The 21,069-nt window shown below is 41.6% G+C and overlaps 1 protein-coding gene across 2 annotated transcripts in view; it reads right to left on the bottom strand.

Annotated features, from left to right (window-relative positions):
• Positions 1 to 2,655: 2,655 nt before the first annotated feature.
• Positions 2,656 to 21,069, bottom strand: part of LOC122937871 (leukocyte elastase inhibitor-like) — a 58,248-nt gene continuing 39,834 nt past the window's right edge. For both annotated transcript variants that reach the window (XM_044293022.1, XM_044293021.1), the window contains exons 5-7: positions 13,132 to 13,274; positions 5,082 to 5,240; positions 2,656 to 3,185 (exon numbers count right to left, since the gene is read on the bottom strand). In XM_044293022.1, the coding sequence (XP_044148957.1) occupies positions 2,787 to 3,185; positions 5,082 to 5,240; positions 13,132 to 13,274 (701 nt within the window). In that variant the 3' untranslated portion in view covers positions 2,656 to 2,786. The remainder of the gene's footprint in view (positions 3,186 to 5,081; positions 5,241 to 13,131; positions 13,275 to 21,069) is intronic.

The following is a 21,069-nucleotide window of genomic DNA, read 5'->3' as shown; positions in this document are numbered from 1 at the left end:
CTAACAAAACCTGGTTGCTCCACAGAGCAAATTTCTGGCATTTATGATCACGGTTTAGGATTTAATCCAGAACTAAATCCTTTAGGCTGTCAAAATTAATATCCCTAGCATTAGCAACATTTAGTGTGATCGCCTTTAAAACCATCTTACCGGTATTCAGTTTGTACCCGTAGGATTTTGGATCCGTAGATACAAATTCTACGATGTATGTGTTATCTGGTATATCGCTGGTTATTTCACCCAAATAATCGCCTAAAGGGGGGAGCCAGTCATCTTCACGATGAACAAAAATGACAGAATCCGTGTCGTGATAAAGACACCTTTTTTCTGCAGTCTGTCCAGAAGAGAGTAGAGTTCTAGTCTGGCGTAGGCTGTTGTAAAACATGCTATAACATTTTTGGTGTTTTTGTTGATTGTGTGGTGTCCTTTTTCTTATTTCCAATTGATCGATGCGGTTTCATCATCGATAAAATTTTGCTCAAACCTTGTAGGATCGGAGAAAGACATAGCAAAAGAGCTCATCAGGGTTATTCACAATGCTGGTACAGGGTAAGTTACATCTCTGCGCAAACTTTCCCCATAATGAATTTAAGAAAAGTTTAGAGATCTGTCTTTTCGTGGGGTTCACAGCAATATTTGCGGGGTCAAATTGTGCACCTTCTTTTTCAAGAAAGGTATTGATGTATTATTTTTGCTTATCAGAATCAGTACCCCAGCTCGGATAGCCGGATGCCTCCTGCATGTCCCTAAGAGGAAGTTCGATGTAAGGTGCAAACAGTTATATGGCACCCCTTAATCAGTATTTTGTGGAAGCAGGTATATAAAAAACCCTTAATCAATATTTGGTGGAAGCAGGTATATAAAAAAAAACTTAATCAGTATTTTGTAAAAGCAGGTATATCACACCCCTCAATCTGTATTTTGTGGAAGCAGGTATATAGAACCTCTTAATCAATATTTGGTGGAAGCAGGTATATCACACCCCTCAATCAGTATTTTGTGGAAGCAGGTACACTACCTGTCCAAAAAAAAAAAAAGTTGCCACCTGGATTTAACTACGCAAATAGTTATGAGCCTCCTATTGGATAATTACTGCATGGGCGATTATCTTTCAGCTGGCAACAAGTTATTTAACCCCAACTGGTGTAATAAGTTGCTTCTCATTTCTTAAACAAACGAAAGACACATCTCGTGGTCGTGGAAAAAAAATGTTGTCTGTTTGAGAAGGGTCAAATCATTGGCATGCATCAAGCAGAGAAAACATCTAAGGAGATTGCAGAAACAACTAAAATTGGGTTAAGAACTGTCCATCACATTATTAAAAACTGACAGGATAGTGGGGACCCATCGTATTCGAGGAAGAAATGTGGCGGGAAACAAATCCTGAATGATTATGATCGGCGATCACTTAAACTTTTGGTGAAATCAAATTGAAGAAAAACAGTAGAACTCAGGGCTATGTTTAATAGTGAAAGTAAGAGCATTTCCACACGCACAATGCGAAGGGAACTCAAGGGATTGGGACTGAACAGCTGTGTAGCCATAAGAAAACCACTAATCAGTGAGCCAAACCAGAAAATAAGGCTTCAATTTGCTAGGGGGCATAAAGATTGGACTCTGGAGCAATGGAGGAAGATCATGTGGTCTGATGAGTCAAGATTTACCCTGTTCCAGAGTGATGGGCGCATCATGGTAAGAAGAGAGGCAGATGAAGTGATCCACCCATCATGCCTAGTGCCTACTGTACAAGCCTTTGGGGGCAGTGCTATGATCTGGGGTTGCTGCAGTTGGTCAGGTCTAGATTCAGCAGCTTGACAAAGTTTGCCGCAATGCAAAAGAATATGGCGCATGTGAACATCGCAATATGTTCGCATGTTCAGCGAATCGCGAACGAGCAAAGTTCTCTGCGAAACGACCACCGGGTGAACCACAAGGCCATCTCTAGTGACTGATCTGTTTTTTAGGAGAATAAAAAAACTGATCCGTCACCCATTGACTTTCATGGTGACGGATCCGATTTTTTATGTTTTGATTTCACACAACTGCATCCTAACGAAACTGATACTTCCTGATCCTTTTAATTCCGGTATTGAGTAGTGTTGAGCGTGAATATTCAAATTGCAAATTTTAATCGTGAATATCGCCACTTCGAAAATTCCCAAAATATTTTGAATATAGTGCTATATAGTCGTATTCACGAAAAATCAAATCGCGAATTTATCACAAATTTATTGCCAAAATCGTCACTTAGCAACATCCCTAGCAACCAATAGGAAAGTTGCCTATAGTAGTGTTGATCGCAAATTTTCGTATCGCAAATTTTATTGCGAATTTTCCGATTGCTGATTTTCTCAATCAAGAAAATAATGACTGGAGATTACGAATTCTCGAATTCGTGAATGTATGACGAATATTCGCCCAAATATTTGTGAAATATCGTGAATTCGAATATTGCCCCTGCCGCTCATCACTGGCATTGAGATCCTCTGTCAGATCTCAATACCGGAATAACAAATGCAAGTGTGAAAGTAGCCTAATAGGGCCCATTAAAAATACTGTGTACTCTTATGAGTTTGACTAATATGCTGTAATAGGCTCCACACAGGTGCACACGTGTAAATCTTGGCTTCTTTATATTAAAACTGAGATGAATAATACAATGTAATGGCAGTATTTTATTCCAATAATTAAGTAGAAAATATATATGAATACATTATATACAGAATACATTACATGTATGCTGGCCAGGTTTTACAAGTGATAACATCATGGCCATACTTCCTTTGTTAAGGTTCATACACTATTCCACATAGCACTATACATTTGGATTTGTGTTTTATGAAATAGTAAAAGGGACGATCTCCCTTCACCTCTTCACCTGGAAAGCTGCGAACAGACATGACAGATGCTGTAGAACTTGCAGCCTCAGTTCCTTTTTCATTAATCTCTAGAAAAGTCTTATGATAAACCTCAGACATAAATATATCACGCTGCTCTGTCATGCCTGAGAAATTTGCCTTGGTCTGACTGAAGGCATCCAACATTCCCAATGATGAAAGAATGTTTTTCATGGAGAAGCTTTTCTCTATTTTGATCTTTGGTAGATGTACCAAGACATTCATCATCTTCATTTCTGAGTTGCTCATCCATTTGTTTAACTTTTTCAGTGAAATCTCTTGTTCTACCTGCATTTAAAAAGTGATGAAATCATGAATGACTCAATCCTTTCTCAGGAAACTTCAAATTGGAGATGTAATGCAAAACATGTTTATGCTGAGAGCACATTGAGAAGAGTTTTGGGATGTAAGGGTAGGTACACACAGATTTTTGGAGGAAGTTATGAGGCAGATTTTCCTGCAGTTTTGTCAGCCAAACCTAGGAGTGGATTCAAAATACTATGGAAGGGCTTATACTTGTCTTTCCTGCTGGATCTACATCTGGCTTTGGCTGAAAAACCCACAGGAAAATCTGCCATAAAACGTCCTCCCCAAAAATGAATGTGAACCTACCTATAGCCTTACCCTGGATATTATCATCAAATGATTTGATCATCTGTGAGTGACCATTAGTAGAAGCATATTTTTCTAATCCTGTACACTTCTTTGACATTTCAGTAAAGATTACTTTTCTCTGTGTTAATGAAATTTTGAGATCCAGGTTCATGAGTAGTGATGAGCGGCAGGGGTCATATTCGAATTCGTGATATTTCGCTAATATTTTTTAGAATATTCGTTGAATATTCGAAAATTCGCGATTTTTTTCTTGAAAAAAATCGGCAAGGTAATGATTGTGTAATATGCAAATTTTCGTAATCGAATTTTCGGATTCGAATTTTTATTGCGAATTTTTCAACACAACTATTAGACAAAGAAGATTATAGCACTATATTAGCTAAATTGCTCTATATTTGATTTTTAAAATATTCGCTATATTGCTATAACAGTTTTTTCGAATATTCGTAATATATAGCAATATAGCGAATATTCGAAAAAAACGAATATAGAGCAATTTAGCTAATATAGTGCTTTAATCTTTTTTTTTATAGTTGTAATTTTTTTCCAATCTGAACTTCAGATGAGAAAAAAATTACAACTATTAGACAAAGAAGATTAGAGCACTATATTAGCTAAATTGCTATATATTAGTTTTTTTTTCGAATATTCGCTATATTGCTATAACTTCGTATATTTGTAATATTCTAAAACAAGAATATATAGCAATATAGCGAATATTCGAAAAAAACGAATATAGAGCAATTTAGCTAATATAGTGCTATAATCTTCGTCTAAGTTTAAAAATTCGCAATAAAAATTTGAATCCGAAAATTCGAATCACGAAAATTCGCATATTACACAATCATTACCTTGCCGATTTTTTCAAGAAAAAAAAATCGTGCATTTTCGAATATGACCCCTGCCGCTCATCACTACTCCTAAAGTCAAGTATATTGCAGCCTTCTTATTGGCCCACAAGCTAGAAGCAGGAAGGGATCATGTGTACTGATTAAAAAAAAAAAAAATCGGAAAAAAAAAATCGGGGAAAAAAATATCGAATTTTCGAAATTACGAATATATAACTATATTCGAAATATTCGCGAATTTTCGAAGTACCTATATTCGCGATAAAAATTCGAAATTCGAATATTCGTGATCAACACTATTCATGAGTACATTTTTAGAACTGATGACGTATCCTCTGGGACCTGGGACTCCTATCAATCAGATACTGATAACCCATCTAGAGGATAGGTCATCAGTAGTGTTGAGCGAACTTCTGTTTTCAAGTTCGAGGTACGAGGTTTGGGATAGCTAAGAATTCCATTATGGATTCTACTACCACAGACCATAAGTTATGGTCCATGGTAGCAGAATTCATAACAGAATTCTTACATAACATGAACCCGAACCTTGTACACCGAACTTGAAAACAGAAGTTCGCTTATCCCTAGTCTTCAGTATTAAAATCTCAGAAAACCCTTTTAACCCTTTAAATATATTGTCACACAGAATGTTGACTAAAATGGTACATCTCTGTTAGGTATCAATACAATGATATATTTTCTTGATTCTTCTATGACTTACCTGTTTAAACACAGAATTATTATCGGGAACAATGATGACCATAGTGAAGTTTTGTGATGCACCATATGGAAGCTCCAACACCTTTATTCCAGGGTCAGTAATGTATTTCACATTGAAGTAACTTGTCATATGCATCATATCTACCATTACTTGTTCATTCTGGAAAGAATTCATAGAAAATAACCTGATTATTTTTCCCATACCATTAGTGCTAGCTGATACCTATTAGGCTATGTCCACAATGTGGTACCAGCCAAGTGGAATTATTTTTTTAATAAGCACAATACAGAATAAATAAAACAATACAGAATAAATGATCTGCCCAAAATAAAAGAACTGACACTTTCTACAGCTTATGGTAATAAGGTTAGTGAAGTGAGGTTAGTGAGATTTATTTCAAATATTTGCCAGTACTGTATCAGGATGAAAAATTATGGGGCACATTTTTTTAGACCGGTGTCTTAGACACCGTTTTTAATGCCATACAAGGAAATGCTCCAAACTCCCAAACGGAACCTCACGAATAGCTGCTAGCAGACAAATAGGAAAATGCACCCAGGCGGCTTACACTCTTAGAAATCAGTCTCTAACAGCATACCGTGAATCCCCCCAAGAACGAGACGAGGCTCCGTGTTGAGGGTCAAGCAGTGGACAGCCAGAGCTGTGTGTTTATTGTTCTTATATAACATTAGTACCACCCACAGGGTTTTGTAAAAACAACCAATAAACACGTACAATACAGTAAAACACTCCCACACAAAATCCTCCACTCTGCCTGTGATACAATTACCTTACACAATGGGTTGATGTAAATATCACAGGCAGGAGAATACACAATGTCTTCTGTCCTGGAGACAACCGAGGAGTAATTCAATTATCTCGCAGGACAAAGGGAAATCGCCAATACACAGGTGGAGACAATAGGACAGACATCACTACTCAAATATACAATGTCCCAACCATTACAGTAAACATAGACATTTAACATATCCCCAGATGGCTTGGATCTGAGCGCTCTATATATCCAAACAGCACTCAGATGCCACAAACACAGTCAAATCGCCATGGGTTTAAGTTTAGCATAAGCTGATGAGAGGGCCCATAATCCTGGGGCAAGAGGCTGGCAACCAGGCTTCTCCACCACCCAGTGGCGAGGTTGATTTCGCCACACCGTTCTTAATAAAGGCCCATCACTGGTGGTCAATCTGCCAGAGCTATGAAGAGACGCAGTCCTCTCCTTAACTTTGGCGCATCCAGCGCCAGTTCTAAATGTAAGACCTCTTCCGAGCTGTCTTACATTTCGACCATTTTCTACGCCTAAACCAGGTGTAGAAAATGATGAATGAGACGGCCCTGCCCACCCACCCCCTTCCCTGCCCATGCCACTTCCACAATTTTAGACCTAGCATGAGTGGGGAATAGTCGCAGATGGAAGCGCAACGAACCGCTGTGCCGCCATCTGCACCTGAAATACGACTCATTTAGATGTATTTCAGATTAGTAAAAGACCCCCTATGTCTTATTTTGGAAGGTGGCTGAAGATGTGTAGCTAGTACAGGTAAAAGTTTGGTCAATATTCTAATAGAGCATGGTTATCCCAAAAGGGGATTTCTTTCCCTGTATGGGGTTTACATTGCAATGTCTGCAAGTTTTCCACAAAAACGTACAATTTTACATCCCCTTCTCTGAGTAAGGTATTTCACATAAAGGGCTCATGGACACCACAGTTGTTGGCCGGTGCCCATAATGCGGCCCACAAACAATGGGTCCGCAATATACAGGAACCAGTCATTTGTACACTGCTTCACGGATGTGGACCTATTCACTTGAATGGATCCTCAATCCGGAAGGTGCGGTGACGAACGTAGGCACCGAACCCTACATAAAAATTCCGTAGTGCTTCTGTGGGGTTTCTCTGTGTCTCCGCACTACAAAAAATTTAACTTGTTCTATTTTCTTGCGGTGTGGACGGATCACGGATCCATTCAAGTTGAATGGGTCTGCGCAGGCCACGCGGACGGTGCCCGTGCAATAGCACCTTCGTGGTATATGTAGTATACTGCAGGAAATGTGAACTGCTGTATACAGGATGTACCACCAGAAAGGTGAAAAGACGCATAGCAGATCATATAGGTTACATTATATAAAATCAGAGTGAGGCTTCAGGAGTTTCCAGACATTTTGTAGCACAGCATGGCCGAGCTTTGGATTACTTTGCATATTTTGGCATTGAGGGGGTTAAAAAACCGAATAGTGGTTGTAGCTGGCAGTGAGTTTTGTATATGAGAGAAGGGTGTTAGATACACACTCTAAATACCAGATTCCCAAAGGGTATGAACTGAAGAAATGATGTAATGTATTTTTATTAATCATATTTCCATATGCATTTCGGTATATTGTTTTTAGTATACTGGGGCTTCATATTAATTTCTTGTTTTGTTTCTGATTGGTACTTTGTATCTTTTAAATCACCATTATGTTCTATATATGTTATGCTATGAGTAAGCACACAACTGGGCGAAACGTGTAAGCGATTCTTGGATATTCTTTTTATAACTATGCACCCGATGTCTGTTTTTGTATTAATAAAGTATTGAGGACTTTTTAGACGCTGGAGTAACCTTTTTTGTTTACTTGCAAAGTAGATGAGAGTTTAAAAAATTATTATGTAATTTAACCCCTTCAGGACACAGCCATTTTTCACCTTCAGGAGCTTAATTTAGCAAATCTGACATGTGTCACTTTATGTGGTAATAACTTTAAAATGCTTTTACTTATCCAGCCTATTCTGAGATTGTTTTCTCGTCACATATTGTACTTCATGACAGTGGTAAAACTAATGGAGAAATCTATGGCACACCAAAATCTTTTTAAAGTGATGCTTTAATACAGTGTTTCCCAACCAGCGTGCCTCCAACTGTTGCAAAACTACAACTCCCAGCATGCCTGGACAGCTTTTGGCTGTGCGGGCATGCTGGGAGTTGTAGTTTTGCAACAGCTGGAGGCACACTGGTTGGGAAACACTGCTTTAATACATAACATGTAGATTTACATCATTTTGTGTTTAAATCCATCCGGAAAATATATCAATATAACTGGCCGAATAGTCCTAAAGTTTCCATTGGAGGACGACCTTTATCAAGGGATCTAAATAAAATCTATAGAAAATTTGGCTTACAAAATGATAATAAATGGTAATAAAGATTCAAAGTAAACATATAAGTAAAAAATGTGAGCTATAACCGATCATGAATAAGAGTATAGATATGTACACACACAGGGAGACAGCATATATGTTCTGTTATTATTCAAGCACAATTGCATGTGGTCCCAAGAGAGGATATAGATATTATGACTGGAGATATTACAGTTGTGTTCAAAATAATAGCAGTGTGTTTAAAAAAGTGAAGTAAAGCTTTTATTTCCATACACACAAATGCATTGGGAACATTACAAATTTTATTCCAAATCCAAACATGAAGAAAAATATATCAAATTTGTGTTGTTCCTCTAAAAAAAAATTGAATAAAAGTGAAGACTGTTAAAAAAAAATAGCAGTGTTTGTATTCTTTACAAACTGAAACATTCACTAAGATTTTGCTTTCCTTTGAATCACTTAACTAATATTTAGTTGTATAACCGCTGTTTCTGAGAACTGCTGTACATCTGTGTTGCATTGAGTCAACCAACTTCTGGCGTCTGTGAACAGGTATTCCAGCCCAGGATGATTGGACTACATTCCACAGTTCTTCTCCATTTCTTGGTTTTGCCTCAAACTGCATTTTAGATGTCACCGCACAAGTTTTCAATGGGACTAAGATCCAGGGATTGGGCTGGCCACTCCATAACGTCAATCTTGTTGGTCTGGGACCAAGATGTTGCACGTTTACTGGTGTGTTTTACTTTCACACTTGCGGCAGTGTGATCCGGCAGGCAGTTCCGTCGTCGGATGTGACTGAAAGCATTTGTGAGACGCATCTGGATGTGGATCCGTCTCACAAATGCATTGCAAGAACGAAACTGTCTCTCCGCTTGTCATGCAGACAGATGGATCAGTCTTGTTTTTTTTTTCACATTTTTACTGGTTTGCGCATGCGCAGACTGGAAGGACAGATCTGGCATTCCGGTATTTTGAATGCCGGATCCGGCACTAATACAATCCTATGGGTAAAAATGCCAGATCCGGCATTCAGGCAAGTCTTTAGTTTTTTTGCCCGGAGATAAAACCGTAGCATGCTACGGTTTTATCTTTTGCCTGATCAGTCAAAACGACTGAACTGAAGACATCCTGATTAGTGTTGAGCGAACTTGTGTTTTAAGTTCGGCGTCTAAAGTTCGGGTTATCGAAGTATCCCGTTATGGATTCCGCTACCACGGACCATAATGGAATCTAGAATCCATAACGGGATACTTCGATAAACTGACCTCGAACTTTAGACGCTGAACTTAAAACACAAGTTCGCTCAACACTAATCCTGATGCATCCTGAACTGATTACTCTCCATTCAGAATGCATGGGGATATACCTGATCAGTTATTTTTCTGTATAGAGTCCCTAGGATGGAACTCTATGCCGGAAAAGAAAAACACAAGTGTGAAAGTACCCTAAGGCAGCATACTCTTCAAGTATTCTGATGTATTTAAACTTATCCATGATCCCTGGTATGCGATAAATAGGCCCAACATCGTAGTATGGGAAACATCCCCATATCATGATGCTTGCGCCACCATGCTTCACTATCTTCACAGTGTACTATGGCTTGAATTCAGTGTTTGCGGGTCGTCTGACAAACTGTCTCTGGCCACTAGACCCAAAAAGGACAATCTTAATTTCATCAGTTCACAAAAAGGCTCTTTAGGCCAGTCAATGTGCTCTTTGGCAAATTGTAACCTCTTCAGCACATGTCTTTTTTTCAACAGCGGGACTTTGCTGGGGCTTCTTGCAGATAGCTTGGCTTTACATAGGTGTCTTCTAATCGTAACAGTACTCACAGGTAACTTTAGACCTTCTTTGATCTTCCTGGAGCTGATTGTTGGCTGAGTTCTTGCCATTTTGGCTATTTTTCTATCCATTTGAATAGTAGTTTTTCACTTTCTTCCATGTCTTTCAGGTTTTGGTTGCCATTTGAAATCATTTGCGATCATTTTAGCTGAGCAGACTATCATTTTCTGCACTTCTTTATATGTTTTCCCCTCTGCAATCAACTTTTTAATCAAGGTACGCTGTTCTTCTGAACAATGTCTGGAATGACCCATTTTCCTCAGAATTTCAAAGAGAAATGCACTGTAACCAGCATGTACAACATTTGCTGTCTTCCTACCTTAAATAAGGGAAATAATTGACACCTGTTTTTCAAAGAATGAATGACCTCACTCATTGAACTCTACACTGCTATTGTTTTGAACATGCCCCTTTCAATTAGTGATTAAATTACACAGAATCAGCAGCATGCATGTCATGGCTTTTGGGTCTGTTGGATTTATATTACTCTACTGCACCTGCTAGTAAATTATTTTCCATGTAGAAATATTTCAGGTTAGTGATGTCTGACTGCTATTATTTTGAATACAACTGTATCTGCTCAGTAATCGGACATCATGAGGAAGTAAGGGGAGCCATGGTGTATTGGTGTATTGCATCTGTTAGAGGTCATCCAGAGACAACATTCTATGTAATGAACGGTACTCATACAATAAAAGGCACCAGCGACCAGCCATGACGTTGTAGTATAAAGGAAGAAAAATTATGCAAGCACAGTCATATATGATTACAAGGGTACAGTGAAGGATGATAATGTTATACTAAAGGTCCAGTGGCTAGACATTATGTGATAGGTATACTACTACGTTTTAATGGCCACCAGAAAACAATGTTCTATTTAATGAAAATTGAGCAGTAGCCTCCTAGTATAGGGAGGAGATGTTACCTGTGGCCTGATGGTGGAGGAAGGTGTATTCTGGATGCGGATGCCATAGCAAGCGCGCCGCCTATTAATAGTGATAGATTGTACTGTCTCCCGGGAAGCGACACACAGGGAGGACGGCGTCACGTGACCTGGGGGTGTGCACATGCGCATATCCTCTTCTGAGGCTGAAAAAAGCAAGAAGTCGGACCTAATCCTAGCAATCTAAGTATGGTTAGAAGGGGATGTGCTATTATGGAATCCGGATGCCTGTTGTGTAGGAGGACATGCCTAGAGTGTTTTTACATAATTGGAAGGGGAAAATAACTAAATTATTGATGAAATTATTAGAGGGTATATTGGTCTGAAGTACATTACTATGAAGTGGAGCACAAATCAACATTTAATGGTGGTTTTCTGGTGCCCATTAAAACATAGGAGTATAACTACCACATACTATCTAGCCACTGGACTTTAGTATAACATTATCATCCTCCACTGTTCCCTTGTGATCATGTATGACTATGCTTGTGCAATTTTCTTCTTTTATACTACGAGGTCATGGCTGGTCCCTTTTATTGTGTGAGTGCCGTTCATTACATAGAATGTTGTCTCTGTATGACCTCTAACAGATGTAATACACCACCGTTCCCCTTACTTCCTCATGATGTCTGATTACTGAGCACATAATATCTCCAGTCATAATATCTATATCCTCTTGGGACCACATGCAATTGAATAATATCAAAACATATATGCTGTCTCTCTGTGTGTGTACATATCTATACTCTTATTCATGATCGGTTATAGCTCACATTTTTATCTTATATGTTTATATTGAAACTTTATTACCATTTATTATCATTTTGTAAACCAAATTTTCTATAGATATTGTTTCATATTCTTTTTAGATCCCTTGATAAGGGACTATTCAGCCAGTTGATATATTTTCCGGATGGATGTAAAGAAAAAATGATGTAAATCTACACGTTACGTATTAAAGCATCACTTAAAAAAAGATTTTGGTGTGCCATAGATTTTTCCATTGGATTAGACCAGGCATGTCCAAACTGCGGCCCTCCAGCTGTTGCAAAACTACAACTCCCAGCATGCCATAATAGCTGTAAGCTATCCAGGCATGCTGGGAGTTGTAGTTTTGCAACAGCTGGAGGGCCGCAGTTTGGACATGCCTGGATTAGACTGACACTTGGCCTCTATGAGCACCCACCATTGACGGGTGTGCAGGTCTCATTTCCCTGTAATAGTGGCAAAATTTTGTCAAAATATTTTATTTTATTTTTTTGGGGAAGTTAGAATGCTTAGAAGTTTAGAAGCAAATCTTAAATAAAAAAATAAAAAAATCCAAAACCTAATTTTTCAGGACCAGTTCAGTTATGAAGTCACTTTCTGGGGCTTACATATTAGAAACCACCCATAAATCACCCCATTTTGGAAACTACACCCCTCAAGGTATTCAAAACTGATCTTACAAACTTTGTTAACCCTGTAGGTGTTTCGCAATAATTAAATGAAAATGTAGATGAAGTTTCAGAATTTCACTTTTTTGGCAAATTTTCCATTTTAATCCATTTTTTCCACTAACAAAGCAAGGGTTAACAGCCAAACAAAACTCAATATTTATTTACTCTGATTCTGTAGTTCACAGAAACACCCCTGCACCAGCCCGATCCCATCACGTACATGCACATGGGAATGCGGTAAGGCACCACATTACCCCATGTATATGTAAGTGATTTTGCGGGACGGGGTTAATACTTACGTTGAATGGCGTAAAAAAAAAAAAAAATGTCAAAAATGCTTTTTTTTATTATTCACTAGCTAAAACTAGATAAAAAGCAATAAAAAAGTGTTATGTACCCCAAAGTGACACCACTTTGGGGTACATAGCACCGTGGGCCAGTAAAAATCACGCCCATTGAAGTCTATGGGTCCATGAAAATAGCTGACACAACACGGATGTCATCCGTGTTGTGTCTGTTTTTCACTGAAGACTAATAGGAGATTTTTGGGAAATTAATTTTCAGCTGAGCAACTTCCGTGAATTACGGATGGCACAAGGATGACAAAAACTGATAATTTGTTATGGTGAGACAACCCTTTTAAGTGCACAGCAAATTATGACATACCGACATCTTGGTGAAGGGAGCCTTATAAGTCTTCATTTGATTAAATGGTTTTGTCCAGTTTGCAGCAAAATATAAGATATTTGCAAGTACTAATACTGTACTTTCCGAAATTGATTTATCTGGTAACAACTGTTGAATTTTGCCTGAAGAGAAAAAAAGTGAATTATTATTATTACATGAACACTAGTAAATAAGAGTATGCTCAAATTATAATGAAGCCTTCATTTTATTTCTATAGTGAATATTTTTTTCAAACAACTCATTTTTAAAAGTTACCCAGGGCTAAAAAAAAATGGCATATCCCCTGCAGTCAAGGAGATTGAGGCTGAGCTCCTCTGCAATCAGCTTTTTTGCCCTTGTATGATGCAGTAATTTACTCTAAAGCCCAGTTTGCCGTGTATTAGTTGCGAAATAAAAATATATTCACCATCCAGCATTGCACTTATCTGTTGAACAGCCTTTTGTGTTGTGTAAAAGTTGAAAAATTAAGGGCCTAAGAGAAGTTCAGCAGTACAGCGAGATATTTTACAGCCCTGTTTGCAGTGTATTATTGCATTTATCTGTTGAAAAGCATTTTGTGTATTGTAAAATTTAAAAAAAATTAGGGCCTAATTGACGTTCAGCGATGCAATGATATACTCTAAAGCTGTGTTTGCCGTGTATTAGTAGCTAAATAAAAATATATTCGCCCGTCCAGCTTCCACTTATCTTTTGAAAAGCATTTTGTGCAGTATAAACATAGAAAAACATTAGGGCCTAATTGCCCTTGAGCGGTGCAGTGATATACACTAAAGCCCAGTTTGCCATGTATTAGTGGCGAAGTAAAATTATATACACCGTCCAGCATTGCATTTATCTTTTGAAAAACCTGTTGTGTTGTGTAAAAGTTGAAAAAAATGAGGGCCTAATTGCCCTTGTGCAGAGCAGTGATATACTCTAAAGCCCAGTTTGCCATGGATTAGTGGCTAAATAAAAATATATTCGCCGTCTAGCATTGCACTTGTCTGTAGAAAAGCCTTTTGTGTTGTGTAAAAGTTGAAAAACATTAGGGCCTAATTGCCCTTGTGCAGTGCAGTGATCTACTATAAAGCCCAGTTTGCCGTGTATTAGTGGCTAAATAAAAATATATTAGCCGTCCAGCTTGCACTTATCTTTTGAAAAGCATTTTGTGTAATATAAAAATAGAAAAAAAATTAGGTCCTTTCAGCAGTGCAGTCGTTTACTCTAAAGCACTATTTGACATGTATTATTGGCGAAATAAAAATATATTCGCCATCCAGCGTGGTACTTATGTGTTGAAAAGCCTGTTGTGCTCTGTAAAAGTTGAAAAAAAAATTGTGCCTAATTGCCTTTGTGCGGTGCAGTGATATACTCTAAAGTCCAGTTTGCCGTTGTCACGGCCTATGGTGTACGCCGTGACACTGTTGCCACGCTTGCTGTTGCCGGTGGCAACGTGTTGCTGTTTTGGCATGTTGTGGCAGGGTCACGGGTTTTGCTATGTGCGCCGTAACTTTCTTGCCATGCATGCTGTTGCCATTTGCTTGTGTGTGCAATTCCTTTTCAGTTCCTTCTTCCTTGTGTTTGGTTAAGGCCGAGTTCACACGAACGTGTGTGACCCGTGCTCGTGCTGCGGCCCGCAAACAGCGGGCCGCAATGCACGATCGCCGGCCGTAGGTCAGCCGCATCGGATCGCGGACCCATTCACTTTAATGGGTCCGCGATCCGCCCGTTCCGCTAAAAGATAGGACATGTTCTATCTTTTTGCGGAACGGAGGTACGGGACGTAACCCCACGGAAGCACTCCGTAGTGCTTCCGAGGGGTCCCGTCCCGTGCGGCCGTTCCGCTATTCCGGATTTGCGGACCCATTGAAGTGAATGGGTCCGCATCCGTGAATCGGAATGCACACGGAACTGTGGCCGTGTATTGCGACCCGCGATTTGCGGGCCGCAATACGGCCACAGATCACACACGTTCGTGTGAACTAAGCCTAACTTGGGGTTAATGTGTATTCTTGGTGTGGGTGTGGTCGCCTTGGGCTATTTAGCTTCTGCTGGATCCCTGTAGCTCAGTGTTCCTCCAGGCTTGATGTGTGCTGGTGGTTCACTGCTCCTGGCTTTACCATCTGTCCAGTGAGGGCCACCCTTGTGGTCATCAAGGTCTTCCCAGTGTCTCCTTCCCATCCTACCCTTTGGTGTTTGGTGTGGGTTTTGTCCGGGGTGTATTTATGTCTATTGTTGTGACGTTCTGGTCTGTTTATCTTGAGTCCAGCATGTCTGCTAGATATTCCCTTGTTGTATGTTGCACCTCAGAGAGAGGGCTGGTTTCCAGCATTGCATTTATCTGTTGAAAAGCCTGTTGTGTTGTGTAAAAGTTGAGAAAAATTAGGGCCTAATTGCCCTTGTGCTGTGCAGTTATATACTCTAAATCCCTTTTTGACGTGCATTAGAGGCAAAATAAAAATATATTCGCCGTCCAGCATTGCACTTATCTGTTGAAAAGCCTGATAAGCCTTACAGAACGTAAGACCTCTTTCACACGTGCGTCATGTTTTTTGCCCGGATAAGAGGCGGGTGCGTTGCGAGAAAATGCATGATTTTTCCGCGCGAGTGCAAAACATTGTAATGCATTTTGCACTCACATGAGAAAAATCGGCATGTTTGGTACCCAAACCTGAACTTCTGTTTGGGTTAGGTGCTGGGTAGACATAACATGGTTATAAGGGAAAATAATAGCATTCTTAATACAGAATGCATAGTACAATAGCGCTGGAGGGGTTAAAAATAATAATAATAATAATTTAACTCACCTTAATCCACTTGCTCGCGCAGCCGGCATCTCTTCTGTCTTCTTTTTTGCTCTGTGCAGGAAAATGACCTGTGGTGACATCACTCCGGTCATCACATGATCTGAAGACAGAAGAGAAGCCGGGCTGCGCGAGCAAGTGGATTAAGGCGAGTTAAATTATTTTTTAGTTTTTTAACCCCTCCAGCGCTATTGTACTATGCATTCTGTATTCAGAATGCTAATATTTTCCCTTATAACCATGTTATAAGGGAAAATAATAATGGTCGGGTCTCCATCGCGATCGTTTCCTAGCAACAGTGCGTGAAAAAAATCGCACCGCATCCGCACTTTTAACGCAGCCCCATTCACTTTTATGGGGCCTTAGTTGCGTGATAAACTCACAATATAGAGCATGCTGCGATTTTCACACCACACATAAGTGATGCGTCATGTGCGCAGCCCCATAGAAATGAATGGGTCTGGATTCAGTGCGGGTGCAACGCGTTCACCTCACGCATTGCACCTGCGCGGAAAACTCGCCCGTGTAAAAGGGGCCTGAAAGGGATTTTTCATAATCTGACTTTTGATACATCACAGATTAAACATAGATATTATACAAACCTCATTCCTTGTGGAATGCAGTACATTGCATAACATATCTCATACCCTCTGCCAGTCCTGGACACAATAGCAGCCTGCCTGAACAAAAGGCTATTTAACATCTCACCTCACATACAATGACAGAAAACTGCCGCTTCCTCCTCTAGACGGGCAGGTAGTGATGAGGAGAGTGGTGTGGGAGCTGGTGTTGAGAGCGGTCAGGCTCCTGACCCAGAGACGATTGAGGAGCACATCAGTGAAAGGGCTGCATCATCATCGGGAGAAGAGGGTGGCAGCTTGCCCGTGACGTCAGCTGAGGAGCCAGCAAGTCGCTAACGTGGCCAGGAGTCAGCAGAGTGGCAGCAGTGGGAGGTCGGTAGCCAAACGCGCCCAGGGTAGACCACCCGCTTCGTGGGAGCCTACCTGCACGGGAAGTAGCAGTGCAGGAGCTCAAGGAGGCAGCTGTGGCAGCAGTCAGTGCATAGTTTTGGGGGTAAAATTAACTACTCAGTGGTGTGGCAGTTTTTTATATTTAAGCCGCCGGAGGAGGTGAACGTAGCCATATGTATCATCTGTGGGCAGAGGGTGAAGCGTGGCCAGGGTGTCAATGTTGGCACTATGGCCCTCCGTCAACATATGGAGCGTCGCCAAAAAGTGGCCTGGGAGAACCGTGCTCCAATGTGGTGGTTTATCATGCCGCAGCATCACCCACTGGCACGCATCCAGTTTCAGCCAATCAAGGCTTCACCACCTCAGCCGAAGGGAAATGTGTGTCCTTCCCATCATCTTCCGGTCCTGATGCTCCTGCTCCTCCTACTTCTCATGAAGCATTCTGTCAGCAATCGATCACCTAAGCGATTGCCAAGAGACAACAGAATGCAAGCACTCATCCAACGGCGCAGAAGTTGAACATGCTCCTGGCCAAGTTGCTGATGCTGCAGTCCCTCCCTTTCCAAGTTGTGGACTCTGCACCTTTTTAGAGAACTTATGGCTTGTGCCGAGCTGGAGAGTCCCAAGCCATCATTTCTTTGCCAAAAAGGCAGTACCAGCCCTGCACAAATATGTAGAACAGAAGGTGGGCCAGTCCTTGAGCCTGTCGGTGTTTGCCAAAGTGCATGGCAGCGCTGATGTGTGGAGCTTTAACTACGGTCAGAGACAGTACATGTCCTTTACGGCCACTCGATGAATGTGGTTCCTGCACAGCCAAACCAGCAACTTGGCCAGGTTACGCCGCTTCCGCATTCACATTGCCACGCCTTTGGTTCACAGTCAATGTCCGCCTCTGCCTCCTCATCCTCCAACATGTCCTCAGCCTCCATTTCAGGGACAATGCCCCTCCAGCATACCACATGTGTAGGGCATGGCGGTGTCACGCTGTTCTGCATTTCGTTTGCCTGGACGAAGGAAGTCACGCAGTGGAGGAACTCCTCCATATCCTTAAGCAAGAAATCGAATCCTTGCTTCCTCCACGACAACTCAAAATCGGAACCATGGTGACCAACAAAGGGAAGAACATTATGTCGGCCCTGTGGAAGGCTGAGCCATGTGCCCTGTATGGCACATGTATTTATCTGGTTGTCAAGCGGTTCCTGAAGACTTCCACCCATCTGCAAGACTAAAAATGGCCAGGAAACTTTGTATGCACTACAGCAACTCATACACTGCAAAGCACACCCTCCTTGAGCTGCAGCGGCGGAACGGCATCCCCCAACATAGGCTGATATGCGACGTTTCCACCCATTGGAATTCCACTCTCCATATGTTGGACCAACTGTACGAACAGAGAAAGGCCATCAACGTTTTCCTGATGATCCAAGCGGACAGGAGTACTCCTGTGTAACTTCGATGTCAGCCGGTGGCAGTTTATGCGCAACACCTGCCGTTTGCTCAGGCCCTTTGAGGAGGCCACATTATTTGTTAGTCGCCAGGACTACGGGATGAACAACGTCATTCCACTGCTTGATGTCCTGGAACAGATGCTAGTAAATGTGGCGCTTAGATCTCCTGTGGGGGCTCAACTGGAGGAGGAGGACATTGGAGCACAAGCAATGTGTAGCGAAATGGGTGGTTTTTCTACACAGGTGAAAGGAGAGGAGGAGCAGGAGCAGCCAGAGTACCCAGTCACCCCGTGGCAGTATGCAGTGGAGATGGAGGCAGGGAGTCCCTCTGAGTCACTTGCGCAAATGGCCCTCTGCGTGCTCTCTTGCATGGGTAGTGACAGTCGAATTGGCAGTCACCAGATGACTTCTGTCTCTCCACCTTGTTGGACCCTCGCTACCGGTCCAAAATGGGGGCTTTTTTTTTTTTTTACACCCGCTGAGAGGGAGGATAAACTGAAGTACTATAGACACATCCTATGCAGTCGGTTGGCTGCTGCCTATCTGCACCATCGTCCATCCTCTCACAGGTCTAACCGGGGATGCCCTTTGCGCTCATGTTCCACTGTCATGGATGCTGGTGAGTGGTGGGGTGGCAGGAGCCGTACCAACTCCATCAGCAACAGCCTAAGACTAGAGTCTCTGATGAGCAGCTTTCTTCACCCACCTAGTGAAGAAACTACTCACCAGCAGAAGCTTCCAGACCTGGAGCAGAACCTGAACCAGCAGGTGGTGGCATACTTGGAGTGCACCCTGCTAGCCGTCATTGAAGATTCGCTAGACTACTGGGCAGCCAAACTGGATTTGTAGCCGCAACTGGCCGAATTTGCCCTGGAAAAGCTGTCCTGCCCGGCCAGTAGTTTGGCATCAGAGAAGGTGTTTAGTGTGGCGGGGGACATAGTTACCCCAAGGAGAACTCGCCTGTCCACCCAAAATGTGGAGAGAATGACCTTTGTCAAGATGAATAAGGCCTGGATCAGCTAGGATTTCCATCCACCAATTCCTGATGCATCAGACTAGATCATCCATGGTGTTACACCAACACTTTGACAAAGGAGACCGGTTTCTTCTGGCTACCTGCCTCAGCTCCTAATCTGATGCTGCCACCCGCCTGATGCCCACATCTGATGCCAAGTGCTCCTTCTTTCACCCACCATCTTCAGTGGGTACTGGTATTGCCACCCACCTCCACTCTGTCACCTTGCAGCTCTGTGGCCTCCTGATGCTGCCGTCACCTCCACACTATGTCACCTTGCCACTCTGTGGCCTCCTGATGCTGCAGCCACCTCCACACTCTTTGGGCTACTCTGTGGTCTCCTCATGCTGCTTCCACCTCACCACTATGTCATGCTGTTCCCACCCTCCTCACTTCATTACTGGGCCACTATTTAGCATTTTTGGCTTGGCTGACATCATCATTTATTTGACCCTTCTTCTGATCTTTCAGAACGAAGGTAAAATGAGAAGGACAATGGATCCTGTCTGTGTAGCAGTTGTAATGCCTGTATGGTCCCATCAGAATTGGCATGTGATTTGGTAGCCAAAAGCAGGAGTGGGTACAAAACGCAGAAGACCTGTAAATATTCTGTTCACATGTCATCTGTTTTGGATCCACTCCACTTTTGTGGGTTATTGTTCTGACGGATCAGAGGAAGGGCAAAATAATCAGTGATGTCAACGCAATATTACTGCTGGACTCTATTGGGGGGCTCTACTTGTATAAGCGTGTAACAGAACAGGTTCTGTAGACATCTATGTGGAATTAGCTGATGACGGTGTAAAAGTAGTGCGCTTCTTCTTGGTGCTATCATCGACCTGTAAGGCTGAGTTCATACTTGAGTTTTTTGGTTAGTTATGGCCCTGGGACTGCCCAAATAAGTGACATGTTCTATCCTTGTAAGGAAGGTAAAACGGAAATACGTAAAACAGAATGCATACGGAGTAACTTCCTTTTTTTTGCGGCCCCATTGAAATGAATGTTTCTGTATACGGTCCGTATACGGAAAGCAAAAAACGGAACGTAAATGGAAAAAACAAAACAAAACGTTTGTGTGCAAGAGGCCTAAGGGTGAGTTCACACTTGAGTAATTTGGTCAGTTTTGGCCCTGTAACTGCCCAAATAAGTGAAGTGTGCAGTGATTCTAAGAGCGACGCCTGTCATCTGCATGTCATACCAACTCACAGTATAATTGCACTACCACATCAGACTCCCTATGCATGTTACTGCAAGGTATTGTGATATAGCCGTTTTTTAACGGACAAGGATAGTACTGTTCTATTAGGGGCCAGATGTTCTGTTCCGCAAAAAACAGAATGCACACGATGTCATCTATATTTTTTGCGGACCGCAAAACACTGAAAAAGCCATACGGTTGTGTGAATAGGCCTTACAGGTCAATATTAGCGTCGGCAGCTTATTCCACATAGATGTCTACAGAACCTGTTCTATTAAACACTTAGGCCTCTTTCACACGGGCATTGCGGGAAAATGTGCGGGTGCGTTGCGGGAACATGCACGATTTTTCCCCGCAAGTGCAAAACATTGTAATGCGTTTTGCACTTGCGTGAGAAAAATCGGCATGTTTGGTACCAAAACCTGAACTTCTTCACAGAAGTTAGGGCTTGGGATCGGTGTTCTGTAGATTGTATTATTTTCCCTTATAACATGGTTATAAG

This window comes from Bufo gargarizans, chromosome 5, assembly GCF_014858855.1.
Source record: "Bufo gargarizans isolate SCDJY-AF-19 chromosome 5, ASM1485885v1, whole genome shotgun sequence".
NCBI lineage: Eukaryota > Metazoa > Chordata > Amphibia > Anura > Bufonidae > Bufo > Bufo gargarizans.
This window is presented reverse-complemented; position numbering and strand designations above follow the sequence as displayed.